Source organism: Rousettus aegyptiacus, unplaced genomic scaffold (genome assembly GCF_014176215.1).
Source record: "Rousettus aegyptiacus isolate mRouAeg1 unplaced genomic scaffold, mRouAeg1.p scaffold_m13_p_3, whole genome shotgun sequence".
Lineage (NCBI taxonomy): Eukaryota > Metazoa > Chordata > Mammalia > Chiroptera > Pteropodidae > Rousettus > Rousettus aegyptiacus.
In genome coordinates this window covers 34,950,648-34,968,451 of record NW_023416306.1, presented here as the reverse complement: position 1 = coordinate 34,968,451, position 17,804 = coordinate 34,950,648, and the positions used below count along the sequence as shown (strand labels likewise).

General features: G+C 42.6%; 1 protein-coding gene across 7 annotated transcripts in view; it reads right to left on the bottom strand.

Annotated features, from left to right (window-relative positions):
* The window catches only part of FRMD3 (FERM domain containing 3), a 274,804-nt gene that overhangs the window by 71,241 nt on the left and 185,759 nt on the right, over positions 1 to 17,804 (bottom strand). For all 7 annotated transcript variants that reach the window (XM_036218191.1, XM_036218188.1, XM_036218185.1 and 4 more), the window contains 2 exons: positions 16,175 to 16,272; positions 10,600 to 10,723 (listed from right to left, as the gene is read on the bottom strand). In XM_036218191.1, coding sequence (XP_036074084.1) covers positions 10,600 to 10,723; positions 16,175 to 16,272 — 222 coding nt within the window. The remainder of the gene's footprint in view (positions 1 to 10,599; positions 10,724 to 16,174; positions 16,273 to 17,804) is intronic.

Here is a 17,804-nt window from a genome sequence, read left to right as displayed (position 1 = left end):
GCGATATGTAATTGTTTACATTGCCAAACAATAAAACTTTTTTCACTTAATATTCATAAAGGAGGAATTCTTACCCTCATTTTGCAGATGAGGATTCTGACACTCAAAGAGGAAAAGTAACTTGCTCAAGGTTCCTCTGCTCGTAAGTGGAGGAACAAGGTGCAAATCCAGGTTTGCCTTGTTCCCGAGGGCTTCTCAGTGCCTGCATCGCCAACTCTTACTAACAGGACATGGGCCAGGAGCCATCTGCCTGCTCCCCTAGATCCCATGGCAGAACACTTCAATACCAGTTCTTACAAAAAGCCTCTCTCACATTCTAAACATTGCATCTTATCAACGACAAGGCAATCCATTCTAGGTGACTAATACTGAGACCTGATGAGATAGCCATGAGGTCTCAGATTTAATCTAAGTTAGAGACACCTAACTAAAGCCTGCAGGCTAAATCCTGACCACCACCACATTTTGTACAGCTATTAAGCTAAGAATAGTTTTTTTCATTTTTCAGTGGTTTGAAACAAATGAAGAATAATATTTCATAGCCCATGAAAACTATATGACATTCAAATTTCAATGTCAACAAAGTTTTATTGGCACACAGCCACACGCGTTTGTATGCATACTGTCTGTGGATGCTTTCGTGCTACAATGGCAAAACTGAGTAGCAGCAGCAAGAGAGACTGTAATTCCTGCAAAACCTAAAATGCCTACTACAAAGCCCAGTACAGAAATAGTTCACTGAACTCTGATCTAGGAACCGAACATAGGCATAGAGAACAAGTGAAGCTGTCTCTTTGATTCTATGAAATAAAGATAAAAACAGCACGTACCTCCAAGATTTAGTATAAGGAATAAGCAGGTAACAGATATACAGCCATTAGACTAGAGCCTGGCATAGTATATTCTCTCTTCACGCAGAGTAGCATTTGTTCCCTTGCTAGTCCTATATGTGGCTGACATCAGAAAAGTGACATTGGGTGAAATGTCAAGAAGCACATCAAGATATTTATATCGAAGTGAAGGCCCCTCTTCAAAATCAAAGTACCCAAATTGCAACTGTTTGCTTTGGGTTTGACTGCAGATCTCCAATGATGAGGCATTTAAAACATTTAATCTAAAAAATCATACACAGAGAGAGGCTAACCGCAAATGTTCAGAGAAGGAAAAGGGTTCAAAACCAGTGATGAAAAGGTAGAGCCCCAACAGCACTAGGAACTCCCGCATCCCACTCACTTGCTGAAGAAGAAACCATTTTTATGATCAGTTTTCAGGAAGACACTAAGATCAATCAAATAGAAATGCTTTTTTCTTTTCTTTTTCATTCCCTTGAGTCTCCCACTGGACATTTGTTTCTGGCAAAAACTCCATTGGGTAATGAAAAATAATGATTTTTCAGCCTTTAAATCTTGTATCAGGAACTGTTCTGCTAAGGTTAATAGTGTCTCTAATGAGACATTCTGACGTTAAAAAAAAAAAAAAAACAGTGATTAGTTGAATTCTTTTTTAAGAGCTAGCAATTCTCTAAAGATATGCTTTTGTAACAAATTAGGTGAAGTCAAGTAATTATGTATTTAGCTATATATTTCTTTTCTGCCCATCTTGAATACATTTTGTCAAAGAGCAGCACTCTCTCTTATTAATCTGCCTCTAGCATACTATTACATTTAGAACAAAAACGTACGGCATCCCAAGAATGAATACAAATTATTAATGGACATTAATTGTGGAATGAGGTGTGGATCTTGCCAGCAACGACCTGGACTGCTTGGAGCACAGATGGCCAGGAAAGGGGTGAGTCTGGCTCCCCATGATCCATTTGTGTCTATGAGCTCCAGAATTAAACTCATGGGAGGAAGACCAACATAATGGTCTTCTGCAAAGTCACATTCTCAACTTGAGGGTAGTTCTTGCTGCAATTTAGTTGCAACTTTAGTTAGATTCTGCTCACCACTGGCTGTAAATGTGTGAGTGCTCTCTGGACTTGCCCTCAGGCAGGGCTTAGGATCTTAGCAGCCAGGAGACTGTGGAGGGCTCTCTAAGCTTTCCCACCTGTGGACTTTTTGAGCTGCAGGGCATCTCCTTTGCTCTTCAGCCCCACCTCTGGTTCTCTGCACTTCAGAAGATCTTTCTTTTCTGCAGTTCCTTCCCCGCCTTTGGCAAGAGCTGCCCAGCCCTGGCTGAAGGCCTGGAGTGCCTCAGAGCAATTTCACTTAGCTCTCCTGCCCTGTCCAACTTTAGCATCCTGCCCTTCTCCACTCAGTCAAGGCGTGAGGCCAAATGGTGGTGGGAAAGTGCAACTCACTCTGGGACCTAAAATACTTCAGCCACAATCAGTCAAGTCGGCCTACACAAGGCCACTAAAAAGCTTGTTAAAGATTTCACTAGCTCCCCTTGTACCTCACCTATGGGATATTCCTCCTCCTCCCACCATATCTCCAAAAGTGAGTGATTGCAGGTCACCACTTTTCTAGGAAGGCCAGTCTGGATTTTAGTACGTTTAGGTTTCTTTATATCCTCAGCTCTTATATAAGTTTCAGGAATACGATTTTATAGTTTACACAGCTTGTTAACATTATCTCAGTGTTGGGGGGGAAATCAATGTCTCATGCTTTTCTACATCCTAACGGAAGTGAGAGTCCCCAGTCTGTCATTTCTAATTCTTTACTTAGAGCGGAACATTATCTCTTGCAAACTCCTTGGGGACCATTAGGGACTATCTCTATGCAGAGTATTGGAGCACCACGAATCTGGAAAACTGCCAAGCTGTGAGGCAGAGGGTGGTGATGCCCTGGGACCAGACAAGGACGAGACTCACAGGAAAGCAGCAACTTAGAAAGACATCAGAGCACTGTATAAGGAAACTCGGGTTTCATCTCAAGGTCTATTACTTCATAATCATGTAGCCTTGAAAAGTTAATCTCTTAGATCTCTCCTCCCCTATTGGTAAAAGAAGGTGGTAGCGAACTCAATACCAGTGGAGGCAGAAGGTGAATTGGCAGAGCAGGGACGATGGTGATTCAAGGAGCAAACAATTCTTTTGAAGGGCACTGCTGCTCAGCTCTAGCTGAGTGCCACCATGTAGTGGTCAGGGCCTAGTTTTACCAAATCCACCAATTGTAAGTAAAACTGGAACTTAAGGCAACTGGTTCCATTTTTGAAACTATTGTCTAGCCCAAAGAACATACATCTGGGTCAGAGTGTAGTTCAAGGACTATCATTTTATAACCCCTGCTTTGAACTCTAAAAGTCCCTTAACTTTAATAAGAGGGTGTTAAGTTTCTTTGTTTTTGTCTAGTTACCTCTTGATATTCAAAGGCTCTGGATTGTAGTTGTAGCTCTGTCTGACTAATAAAATTAGGAAACAGATTAATTGTTGCTTCCTACTATTTTTAGATGAAACCTTTCAAATTATGAGGTCATGGGGGAGTATAGATGATGAAGGGAATCTTGGCTTGGTGGTGAAGCAGTCGAAGATCACTGGGCCAGAGCATCCAACACATCTGCAATTCCTAACATACAGTTACCCTTCAATATGTATTTGTTGCACGAAAAGATAAATGGATATATAGATGAATCATGGATGAGAGTATGGATGAATGGATGGATGAACAGATGCATGGGTGCAAGGATGAATCTAGGATGGGTATGTAGAGGGAGGGATGGATAGATGGACAGAAAGATGCATGGATGTCTGGATGAATCATGGGTGGGCGTGCAGATGGATGAGTAGATAAATACACTGTTTTAGTCTCATCAAAAGTTCAAAAAGTCTATGCATAATTTAGAATCACATTTAAGGGATGATTAAAGATGTATTTAGAAATGGCTGATTCCAGCTTTTGATACTTCCCCCCCTCTCTTTCTTCATAACCATGTTGTACTTTAAGCAATATCTCTTTCTCCCTTCAAGTTGCTTTAGCCAAATTTCATATGTATAAAAAAATATTGATGGCTTAAGTGTACACAACATTTGCCCCTGGTCCAACCCTCCCTAGAAATGTCCCTGACTCTAGGCCACATAATGCAAGGGTTTAGTTTTTACAGAAGTATTTGATGCCAAATTATTCTGTTTCTCCTTCCTAATAAGGGCATTATACCAAGTAACGACAGAATGGAAATGGGTTTCATAACCTACCGGGGAGATTCTAGAGTTTTGGAATGAGAGACTTATTGGGAGAGGAAAGGATATGGGAAGGGAGACTAGAGACAACGGAGGGATAGCACAGTTTAAGAAAAATTAGAGCTATAAACTAATCTGACATTTCCCCTCTCCTTTTACACAATAAACACTCTTCTCAAAACTGCACAAAAACATTTCCTAAAGAGGCCCTTGTGAGCTATCATAGATAGAGGATATTTATCATAGCAGGGCACTTCCTTCTGGAAAGCTAGACATTTTTGAAACTATAAATCCTTGCCCGGAAGCCACAGCATGTGATTTACAGAGAATGTGAGTTTTGAGCAATAAAGAGAAATAATGACTGTTTAAAATACACTCAGTGTCATTATTGCTTCCAGTAGAAAACTCACTGTATTAGATCATTGTAGTGGTGGCTAATTGGATGACTTTTCTTCTCTTTAAGAGCAAGAAATATACAGTAGTCCTCTCTTATCTGTGAGAGATTCATTCCAAGACCCCCAATGGATGCCTGAAACTCTGCGCAGTACCGAACCCCATACATAGTTTTTCCTATCCATACATACATACCTATAAGTTTAATTTATAAATTATGCACTGGAAGAGATTAACAGTAACTAATCTCAGTATATTACAGAATAATAGTTTTTTCTATCCATACATACATACCTATAAGTTTAATTTATAAATTATGCACTGGAAGAGATTAACAGTAACTAATCTCAGTATATTACAGAATAATATACTGTAATAAAAACTAAGTGAATATGGTTTCTCAAAATATCTCGTTGTACTGTACTCAGCCTTCTTCTTGTGATGATGTAAGATGATGCACTGGTAAAGGGATGATTCGCATCCCAGGGGATGGAGCAGGATGGTGCAAGATTTCATCATGCTACTTGGAAAAGCTCACAACTTAAAATTATGAATTGTTTACTTCTGGAATTTCTGGAATTTATTTCTGGACCACAGTTGACCGCAGGTTACCCTGGAAAGCAAAACCACAGATAAGGGGGAACTACTGTACTTCATCGAAACCACCTTACCCCAATTGAGCTTTTTGAATATTTAAAAGATGAAGATCTGTGACTGAAGCTAATTCAAATATCTTTGCCTCTAGTAAGAAATTGAGGAACTGGTGATGAGAGGACTAGGTGAACAGAAACTTTTGGTAAACCTTCGGAAAAACATATCAGGGTTTCTGATGGTGAAATCAATCTTATTTTTGATCTTCGACTCCTCTGAACAGTCTCAGGACTAATGAAACGGGTACTCCGTCTTAACCCAAATAGCCATGATCAAAGCTGTGGAAAGCAGAAACCAAGAAGTGTCAAAAAGAACAGAACTGTCATGTCCCCGGGGAATGTGGCAATGGCTTCCTCCAGCCACCAGAGGGCTCTAGAAGGAAGAATGGCTTATTTCTAAAGCAGTCCTAGTGCTAGGACCTCATCTCTGCATACCAAACTCAAATGAAATCTGTAAGTTACGTGAGATTCTTTCTTACACATGGTTTTAAAAACAAATATGGCTCTTGTTGTCTTAAAATTATTTATAGAGGTAGAATAATGAAGCAGAAACTGATTCTAGACCTGCTCTGTCACATCTCTAGGGCAGAAGTCACCAAGCTAGAACCCATGGGTAAAATCTGGCTCACTATCTGTTCTGTCAACAAAGTTTTATTGAATAATACCTCACTCATGTATGTATTGTGTGTGTCTTCTTTTGCTCTACAAAAACAGAACTGAGCAGCTGTAATAGAGATCATACAGCCCAGAAAGCCCCCCGCCCCACACACACACATAAAAACAAAAAACAAAGTTAAAAAAAAAACAAAACCTTATTAACTACTCCTGATCTAGAAGCATTCACCCTCAGTGGGTTTTAGCACTGACATTTATCCAATATTGTGAATCATACATCTCCACGTCCTCTAATTCACAGTATATTAAGAGGCCCAAATATGCCTCTAGAAAATCTTTCTAAACTATTAGCTAGACACCTATTAGAATGGCCAAAATGCAAAACACTGAAAACACCAAATAATGAAAAAGATGTGAAGCTATGGGAACTCTCCTTCATTGCTAGAAAGAATGCAAAATGGTACGTCCACTTTAGAAGACAGTTCAATAGTTTCTTACAAGATAAAATCCAGCAATTGCTCTCTTTGGTATTCACCAAAAAGAGCTGAAAAGTTATGTCCACACAAAAGCCTGCACATGGATGTCGACAGCAGCTTCATTCATAGTTGCCAAAACCTGGAATCAACCAAGATGTCCTTCAATAGATGAATGGATAAATCAACTGTGGTATGTCCAAACAACAGATTATTCAGCCATAAAATGAGCTATCAATGAAAAGGCATGGAGGAACCTTAAATGCATATCGCTAAGTGAAAGAAGCCAAACTGAAAAGATTACATACTGTGTGGACCCAACACTATGACATTCTGGAAAAGACAAAACTATGGAGACAATGAAAAGATAAGTGGTTGCCAGGGGTTCAGGGGAAGGGAGGGATGAACACAGAAGAGTTTTAGGGCAGTGGGAGCATTCTATATTATGCAACATTGGCGGGTGCATGTCATTATCTAAAACCATAGAATGTACACCACCAAGAGTGAACCCTGAAGTAAACTATGGACTGTGGGTGGCGACGATGATATGTCAATGCAGGTTCATCAATTGTAACAAATAGACCACTCTGGTAAGGGACATTGACAATGCGGGAGGTTACACAGAGGCTACAAGAGAAATCTCTGTGCCTTCCACTCAATTTTGCTATGAATCTAAAACTGCTCTAAAAAATAGTCTATTTTTAAAAAAACTGTAAGTGAATAATATTGGGAAGGTTTTTAAATGCCTAGTTCTTGGGCAGGACTGTGTGGCTAGTTATGGCAACAGTGATTAAGCGGAAGTGACATGTACCACTCCCAAGCTGAAGCAAGACCTTCCAGATCTTTCTTTTCCCTTTGGCTCCACAACTGGGAAATTCAAGCTTGGGACTGCCCTGAGTGACAATAATGAGCAGAGTCCTCTAGTTGACCTCTGGTGGACACAGAGCAAAGTAAGAAATAAGCCTTCCTTGTTCTAGGCCATTGAGCTTTGAGGATTGTTTTCTCAGCAAAATCTAACTTTTCTTGACTGATATAGCGATAATTAATTAGCAATGTTACTGTATTTGCAAAACTGTCACTTCTTCCTACCCTATCCTCCTGTTCAAAGAAAGATGTGGCACATTTAAGGAAGCAAAGTTGACCCAGCCATGAATTTCAATCTTCACTCGCAAATAAAAGGAGTCTAAGCACGGAGTTCATGAAAACTCTTACTAGAATATTAATCTTCCAATTACGTCCAATTCTCACACAAGATCAACATTTTCATGACCTATGTGCAAAGGCCTCGCTAAGCTTCTCTTTTAAGCACCTCAAACTTCCACTCTTCTCCTCCCCTCCTCTCCTGCTCTCCCCTCTCTCCTTTCCCCTAAAGAATTCTCTAATTCATGCCTGTCTATCAAGCCATCTTAGTTCTACCTTCAAGCAGTATGTAGCCTCCCAAGGAGGGGTGGAGGTTCTTCTTCCTCCTTGATTTTCTCCCAAGAATTTAAGCTTCCATCCCTTCCTCAGAAAGCACAGAAGAATGATTCTGATCAAGTAAAGAGGCTGGAGAAGGTTGTAAAATCCCACAGGTAAAAATGCTTATCCCACTGCAAATCATCATCATTATTTCTGCTCACATCTAAGTGCCTCTATGACCATCTCTTTTGTTTTCTTTCTCAGCTGGTTCGGAAACCAGACAGGAAGCAGGAGGCTATTTGGGGGCCCCTCACACCCCAACAGAGAGCAACTGGAATCCTCTCAGGAAGTTTCCATAACAACAGATCAATGATCATACATCATCCCTTTGTTGTCCTGGGTGCTGTGACAACCTTGGAGAATAAGATGGCGACACCTTGATGCAGCCTCGTGACAATCTCTCCCATTTACAACTCTTTCCTGACACTGTCAGGTCAGCAGAGCGATCCATCCAAAGGTCCAGTTCCCACACAAAGACAGCGACACTTTCACAGCCTGTGTGAGATGTGCTCGCTGAGCTCCGAGAGTAACCTCAGTCTCTGCAGCAGGTTTCCAACCAGATCTAGAAAGCCCCTCCCCCCCTCCATATGATCAGCTCATTCCGTTCTTCTCAATGCCCATCCAAACCTAAAATCTCTCTCTGCTGCATCAGTGCAAGAGGAAATGTACAACTACTTGAGGAGAATGCCACGTGATTTCTGGCTGTTTTATCTTTTGGACATACAAGTTTGACTTCTTTACAGGGGCTTTTGGGTGTTACAAATGTGTAGTAACACAGAACGGCAGCTTTGATCTAGCCAAAGCACTTACTTCCGAGATCTATAAACCACGGCTGATTGATGATCCACTCTGTTCCCTAGGTGCGTGATAACCACTTACAAGGTTATCGACAAATTCAGGTACTGGCACAAGAGCCAATCTACGGCTTTCCGATTATAAAAAACAATCTGAAATCTTCCTTGATTCATTCATTTAGTCATGAAGTCATGGGTCACTGCCTTGTTGTAATGTCTCTTGAGACTTCTTCTTTCAATGTTCTCTCCTCCTATTCTTTTTCAAGTTTGCGGCATCTCGTCTGGACAGCAAAAATAACTAACTGGTCCTCTTGCCTGCAGTCTCCACCTTCTGATGCCACTGCCGTGGTGATAGCTGTGGAACATCAACGAGACTTACGGCTGCTCAGCACAGTTAGAGCATGGGTGTTGAGTTTCAGATAAGAGCAAGAAATTAGTGTCCTGACTCCCCTACTAACAAGGCAAGTCCTTTAGCCACTCCTGGTTATGCTTTCTTCCTCCTCAGTCTGGAAACAACAGCAGCACCTACCTTGTAGAATTCGGGAGGGCTGACAGGGTAATGCACGTAAGGATCTTAACACAGTGTTTTGGCATCCGGTGAGTGCTCAGTAAATGTTCACTACTACCGTATGTTCCAAGCATTTGATGCCCTGCAAAATCCGGTCACGGATTTCAATTCCCATCTCCTACTATTCACAGTGGATGTGACTTCTTTGTCCAAAAGGTCTCGCCCTGTGCTTCTCAGACACTGCTGGTCCTCTTACCCCTCAACTGGATGGTGGAACTTTAACCATGCTGTCCCCGAAATGTAAAAAGAGTAGTCCAAGTGTCATATTTTCAGCAAAGCTTCTCATCAGAAGACAGTGCTCTAAAATTACCCTAGAGATAGTATGCTGCTTACTGCAATTAATATAATTTTTTGACATCTAACCATTTTTATCCATAAGAGCAAAGGTGATGTTTTCCAAGCTGAAATGTGCTGCCACCTTCAATACCCACATGAGTAGTCTTCTCAGACTCACCAGGAGGGGGAGCGCCTGCATAAAGTAGGGAGCTCTGGCACTCCCTCACAAGGGGACAGGAATTTGTGCCAGAAGTCATCATCCAGTGTCACTGATTTCTTTATAATTCCCAGAGGCCCAGAAGATAGAAGTATCTCAGCTCTTGCAGTTCTTCATCAATATTTGTCACAGCACAGCCCATGCTTGCTATTATCAAAACGAATTCTTCTGTGATTTGCACAGATCTAAATTCTAGTTACAAACTAGAAGACCTAAGTTACCTGAATTTCAAATTGCCAGTGATGCCTATGCATGCTTCATCTCATTCCTGGTTGCCTATGCAGAGTGGAAGGATCACACAACACTTAAGAGCGAAGACTCTGGAGCCAGGCTGCCTGAATCCGAATCCTGCATCTACCACTTGCTAGCTGGGTGCTCTTGAGCAGGATGCTTAATCTCTCTGCGCCTCAGCTCCCTCATCTGTAAAATGGGAATAACCATGGCATCTATCTCCTAGGTTGTTGTGAAGATTAAATGAGTCCACATGCAGGAGTAATTAGAACAGTGTCTGTGGGACACGGAAAGCTACATTCGATTTCAGTACTCCTAACACTACTACTCTATAGTCAGCAATCATCCTGGAGCATCACAGACAAGGAAATGAGGAGCAGGCACTGAATCTGTCACTCTGAAAACAGCTCAGCAAAAGAAACCTTGTCGAGGGAATCTATTCTACTTGGAGTCGAAGCTTCCAGTGACAGCTACAGGAGGGAAAGAGGGAACGCAAACTTCAAAATAGGAAGAATTACTTACCCTAGGCTTCCCTTTCAGAAACTCAAAAGATGGTTAAAACCCACAAGAAAATATATGGCTCTAATAACTGCTGATGGTTCATAACCAGCCACCCAGGGGATCTCGCACTTGAGATTGTTATTAACAGAGGACTTTGACAGTGCCCAGAAATACTGCTCTGCCATGTGAAACAGTCTGCCTGTACAGTACAAATATCCTGACTTCACCACATGGTTTCCACATTCTCTGCAGTAAGAATAGGCTGGCACCTCCACCATTCTTACAAATGTCTACCCCTGTTACCTGAGTTCATTTTTATGGATTTCTGCTATTTTTCTTTCCAGCTTCTGTGATTGCTTGGGGAAAATCTCAAACTCACTGATGTAATTCTCAGGATGCTCATCAGGATCGTAATCACCGAGCTCAGCTGTAAGCAGTAAAAAAAAGAGAACGAGAGAGAGAAATTAAAAACAAGAAGAACAGGGTGCACGTGGAATAGCTCTGCCACCCAAAAGAACTGGGAATAAGCTCACCCAACAGAATGTATTTGTATCCATGGGAGACCACAGCCTGAGTGTCTAGAAGCTTATATTCTAGTTCGGATCTAGCTATGTGAGCTTTGGACATTTGCTGGTCTCTCTGGGTCTTATTTTCATCACCTATACAATGAAGTGATTTAAATCACTGTTCCTTAATGGGGCACTATCGTCACTGTTTGCTTATAATAGGACACTACTGTGGCTGAACAATTCTTTATTGTTTCAAACCTTCCAAGGCATGGTAGGATATTTAGCACCACTAACCTTCAGGTACTAAGTGCTAGTGGCATACTCTGTCATTGTCATGACCAAAAATGCACCCCCCCTCCCAATTATTTCCAAATGCTCCTCAGAATAGGAGGGGGGGACACCACCTCCAGTTAGAAACCACTGGAGTTCCCTCAAGGTACTTTCACGGTTAATTTTCTCTGAGTCTAGGAGTTCCCTGAGATTTGTGTAGGTTTGGCTCATTCAATAAAAAATCACACCATGAAGGCACCTAAGAGGTTCGCACTTAGAAATAAATGGATTGCTCTTCAAATTAAATTGTGTATCAAAGTATAGACGAGCATATCAGATTAAGGTTTTTGCTGGATGCTAATACAGGGCACCTCCAAAGAGTCTTATAAAAAAATAAAAAAATGAATGCCTGCACATCTCTGAGCACCCAGAGGGTCTAGGAGAGGATGGATCTGTGACGTGCATGGACCACAGTCTGGAGCAGAAAGGTGATACTCTGGCAGTGGGCATACAGTCTAGTGATTCTATGAGCTTGATAAGGACAAGGAGCCAGAAGGGGCAAGTATCTAAGGCAGAAATGGCCCAGGAGAGTAATCGAAGATGTAGGAAAATTGTATTAAAAGACTTTGATCCCCAACATGACTTTGAAATAGATTAAAAAATCAATATGCCTTGAGCACATCTGTAAAATCACATCCAACTCTGTAATTTGAATCTACTGTCCCTTCATTGTTGAATCATCTAATGACTGTAAAAGGACAAAACTGGGAGGAAAGCAAAGCTCTTTAAAGCTTCTTTATAGAATTTAAATTACAGAGTTCTTAAAACAACCTGAGGAAGAACTTTCAAATATCAATCATCAGGGGGGAGAGGATTCACTAATTTGATCATATCGGAATTTAAATATTTCCGTTTATTAAAGGACATCACGGTCAAAATAATAGACAAGTTGAAAGGATATACTTGCAAAATCTAAAACTGACAAGGACTAATATCTAGAATAAAGAACAAATCCGTATAAATCAATAAGAAAATGGGCAGGAGTTCACAGACGGGGAAACCCGAAGGGCTAGAATATGAAGAGACACTCAAACTCATCAGTAATCAGAGCTCTGCAAACCGAAACTAGATATTTTACACCGATAAGACTGGCAAAAACTTTAGAAAGTCAGATGATTCTATTTGTTGGCAGAGATTAAGGAAATGGAAATATTTGTACACTTTCGGAGGACTCTCGATGCATATAGTTCTTCTAGAGAACAAGCTGGGCATATGTTCTAGAAAAACTCTGGGTACAAAAAAGGATATGGAGACAACTTGGGTGTTCATTGTCCGTGGGGGTAATAAATAAAATATGAGCAATGTGCCTTCTGGATACTCTGTAGCAGTTACAAACAACAAATTAAATATATACTCAGCACCATGAATCAACCCCCAAAACAGTGTTCTCAGCATAAGGAAGGAATAAAATGAGTTCTATGCCCCTGTTTAATTTACGAAACTTAGAAGTATATGCACACAAAATTAATCATTTCATAAGGATGTGTGCAAAGTCAAAGATCTATGTGAACTCAGTTGCCTTTAGGGATGAAAATGGAGAATGAAAAAGGGAAAATCAATCAATCAATCCATAGATGAGCTCAGAGGGAGCAACGGTGAGAATGGGCATAAAATGATGATTAACTCAACCTAAGTTTCAAGAGAAATACACATAAGACACTCACCCATACACAGAAACGCATACATATGCCCCCGTAAGCTGGCTCGGGGCCTAAAATTTAGGAGATGGTATAACTGACGCCTCCATTTTCCATAAGGAATGAACTGCTGGTGTGGAACTGGGTCATCTTCAGTGCAAATGTCAGGTTGCATAGTGGTTGTTGGGGGAGGGCACCGTTTGTGGGGGCCACTTGCCTTTACAGGAAAACTAGTGAGCTCAATGGACCTGTACTGCTCAACACTGCATATAAGTAGCCTGGAACACACCAGAAAACTAAGAGAAGAAATGCCATGGAGCCCAGACAGGGCCACTGATGAGGTAGATGCCAGCCCAGGTCCTGTTTTCTTGTCCCTTAAAGCTTATCTTTAATTCTGACCGCACTTGAAGGAAAGGCAGTTTATAAATGATTAAGGATTTCTAACTATTCAAATTTTGTTCTCCATACCAAGAGGAGTTGGCTAAGCTACTTGTGGTTATGTATGACGTTGAGAGTCAAGCTGTGACAAATGACACAGGACGGTGGATGGCCTGTGTGTTGAAACAGGTCCTAGCACATTTCTAAGAGAATTTAACTGTCAGAAAACCCAATGTGCTGGAGCCAAAGGGGGAGCACGGTCCGGTGACGGTAGGTAGAAAGGGCGAGCCTGGCAGAGGCGTTTCCCCCGGTGCAGAGATTGCAAACGAACTTGAGATACAGGATGTTACAGCTCCAGGGCCACCTCCAGGGCCTTCTCTGCCTGTCCTTGCTTGGCCAGGGGTCCTCTTGAGGTCAGAGCAGGGAGGTGTGTGTCTCGCTATTTAGCCATTAACACATCATCACAGCTGCTTATTTACCTGTCTCTCTCCCGCTGCCGCCCCACACATACCCACTTCCCATCCTCTGGGAATCTGTGCTGCAGTGCCTGCCACCTAGCAGCTGTTCAATAAATGTTTGGGGAACACATGAACAAATAAACGAATGAGGTAGTGAACCAACCACTCTTTCCCAAGAAGAAAAATAAAGCTGATGTTGGTACCGTTTAGGCAAGTGCCCTGGTTCACTTAACATATGTAGTGGAGAACTTACTGTGTGCCAGATACTGAGGTTCTGCAGTGAAAAAGGCACCCAGCGGCCCACTTACAGGGGATTTAGATTCTACACTGGGAAAAGCAAGGCTGGGTGGGAGGGTGGAGTAAGCATAATAAGTCCAAAAACAACTCAGGAAAATCCTTTCAGATGTAAGTGTTTAAAAGACAACAAGATGGGTGTGAGAAAGAGTGATGTGCAGGAGGAAGGCTACTTTAGCCATCCAGGAAGGCTTATCTAAACTGAATTCTGAATATCTGGGAGCTATTGGCCCACAGGAGTTGAACACACCCGGGCAGAGGAGATAAGAACAATAATCTCTCCGTGTTGCTGTTTTGCAGAAAGAACAGGAAAGATAATTTTACCAAAAAAAAAAGGATTGAAATAGATTCTTAGGGTTGTGTGGCTGTGTGTTTGTCTTGCAATTTGCATTTATGAAAGAAAATGCATGGCATGCATTGGATATGCTAATTGCATTCAGTATGTACAGGTGGCAAAACTCTGCATTGCTTCCTGGTTTTTATGCACTCAGAATATGCAGAAGCTTAAAACATGCTCCTCCTTCAAAGAGTGTTAGCAAACAGGAAACCAACGATAAGTCACAGGGCCTCCTGCTTTCTAATCATTGCTCCACATTCCCTGACACTCTCTCTAAGCTTAAGCAGTTCAGAGAAAGCAGATCTTTATCTGCATTTGTAATGATCTCTGGAGCTGCTGAAGTATCGCCTTGAGCATCAGACAACTTTATGAATAGCTTTTACTGGATTTGCCCCACATGGCCCATGGACACGGCTGCATTTTTGAGCTGAAAGGTCCTTTCCAGGTCTGCAGCCCATTTGCAACTCTACTTTTCTCCACAGCATCGGTGTGTGGTCAATGAAAAGAGTGATGAGGGATAAAATCGGGCCTGATCATCTAGACGAAAGCTCTGTGGGTTTATTTTAACATAAAACAGGATGGAGAGTTTCCCATTACAGATCCATATTGAGCTTGCCCTTGGAGAATTGACCATTATTCACTAACGCCTAAATGCTTTCTGAAATCTTCACACGCAGGTCTGCTGCTTGGATTTGTGTCCACTTTTCCCTTACGGGAGACAGTACACCCTGACTAGGAATTTGCCATCTTCACAGGGGAAGTGGGGAACCATGGGGTTTTCCCCCCTCTTAGCTCTGATGTAAGAGAGGCTGCTTTCGAAAGCACATACTCCACCTCAGGGAATAGGGAAGGACTATTTCCCACCACAGTATCACTGTAGGTCTGACTTTAAACTTAAATGTTTCTAAGGGTTTTAACACTTCTGCCCAAAGCTGCTACACAGTACCAGGTTGCTCCCAGTGGGAGGGCAAAAGCAACACAGGCACACTCTTCAGACTTCTCAGAGAGCATTACCTGGAAACAGGGGCCGAGGAACTATTTCACAGCACAGAGCATCTCGTGGGGACAGGTCTGCTTATCACGCCCCCAGGAGAACGATGGGTAGTTCTTTCAAGCTTTGAATAAAGCCTGGAATCGGGATTGGCAGACAATTGTCGTGATCCATTTAGGACCTATCATAGGCCCCTTCATTATTCCAGACCCTTTATAAAGGTGCCGTGCTCATTGGTAATCTCTCTCCCGGTCCTTCTCCTGCAGCCCCTCCCCTCCTCTCTCATAAACATGTCATTAGCATTCATGCCACAGAGGGCTGGGTCCTTCCAAACATCCCCTGCTGCCATCTGCCTCCCAACTGGCCCAGGGGAACAGAACACCTGAGTCCTACAACAGACTGTCACTTTCCTCAGCAGGCTACATGGCCAGAAAAGCCAAAGAATTAGATACAGTGTATATATACCCATACTTACATATACATACATAAATGGTTTGACCTTTCCTTTCAAAGGTTTGAATCGACATCTCCCTTCCTGGACACAGTTTCCCCCTTCGGTATACCAAAGAGGCCCCATAGCTGGTGGTCAGAGCTCAGAGCACACAACACCCCGCATCCCTCCAGAGTTTCTCATAAAGTCATGCATTCTGGCCCCTTTGAAAGAGAGACTCTGAGCTCCACCACCGGGCCCTGAGGACACTTTGTTTTTGCAGAGGCCCCTGTGACCACCACAGTCCTGGCATCCTTTGGGACCCCGTAGGCTTGGGAAGGAAGGTAATCAGGGGCTCTATGGCTGAGTACCCCCCAGCCCTGCCTGGCCTTAAACCACGAAAGCAGGCAGGATGGGCAAAGATAGGGGAGGTAGGAGGCTCTGAACAACCAAAGGTCTACCATCCAATGCAATGGTGGAGGGGGCGAGGGAGGGGATCCATGGCCACACTTACCTTGAACAATACAGGCACCCAGGTAGGCAGCATCAGAGAAGGAACAGAGCAGTCGACCGTGGAAAATATCTCTTTTAATTTGCAGATACAAAAGGTACCTGCAATACAAAAGGAGAAATTTGCTCTAAGTTTTGGCAGAAGCCTGGAAGCAGCAGAAGGATTGCTCATAGCTTATCCACCTGTGTCACCAGAGCTCTACCCAGTACTGAGGAGCAGCAGAGACATGCCAAGCCCCCTGGAGGACAAACAGAAGAAAACCAAGGGGCCCTCTAAATTCAGAAAATCTGAAGTGTCAGTGGCAGCTTCCAAAGCTGGGTGGCTAGCCACCGCTCCTGGAAGGAAGTCTCACATGATGACAGCCACAGCCACGGTCACCATAACCCGCACTTCGGGTCCATGCTGCCCAAGTTCTGTGTGAAACAGAGAGTCAGGAAAAGGACTCAGTCGGCCTCAGGATCGCCGACTCACATTCACCAGTCTCAGAAGACTTGGCTATGAGGCCCGATGGCCGATGGAGCTGTCATCTATTTAGTGTTCTCTTCTCCTCTACAGGGACAGGCAAACCTAATAGTGAGTGAAATGGACTGGCACAACAGGGTCAGGGGAAGAAGAATGGAGAGCATGGACACCCATAAAGGGAACAGCCACCACACAGCTCCAGCCCGGTGCCTCTGCAGAGAAAATCAGGCCAAACACATCGAGCTTTCCCAGAAAGACAACTGGATTTAGACTTTGTGGACAAAAAGGGGCTACCTTGGCAAGCATGACAACTTAATAACTGAAAGTAACCACATGGGATGTTTTGATCATAAGAAATTCCTAACTGAATGGGTGATGGTGGGAGGTCTCATCCTAGGGCCTGTATCATAGATTAATCTATACCTTGAGTAAGCCCTGTCCCTTGTTTTTGTGCATCTAGAATACCACACTTAAAATGTCAGAACGATCTCTTCTCTAGGCATCCAAAGATAAAGACCCAGTAAAGGGTGGGACAACCCCCATAGTCCTAATATTATTTTTATCAACAAACCTCTGTAAACTGTGTATGTTAATGTTACCTATCCTGCACCTGCCAGGGTAAAAGAAACATGTATCTCTCCATTTCACTTTTTATCCAGGCCTAGAGATTTCCCTGCTTTACCTTCTCCAGTCTCTTTTATCTGCCACCAATGGATTTCATGTAAACCCTTCTTATATCTTCTCCTTTGATTCTAATGTATAAAATAAACTGCAAAATTGATACTCCCTGGAGCATTACCTCAATCCCTTGAGATTTGCCTTCCGGGACTAGCCCCAAAACCTTGGCTCATAATAAACTCTTTTAACCTTTCCCTAGGTTTGCTTAATTTTCATCAACAAAGTAAAATCCTTTGAATTTTTAAATGTTGCAACAAATTCTGTTTTTTAAAAAACACTAAAGCACCAAACAAAAAATACACTTGAGCAGAATTTAGCCAGGGGAGAGGGACATTCCAGGGTGCAGCCCCTGGCTCAGGCCCATTCTGTTACTGTCCCTTCTATCCCTCCGCGATGACCAAGCCCTCTTCAGATTTCCTCACCTTTCTTAGCCCGGTTGATTCTTTCACTCCAGTCTATTGTTTCTGACTAAAGCAACTTTGCAGATGTGTGC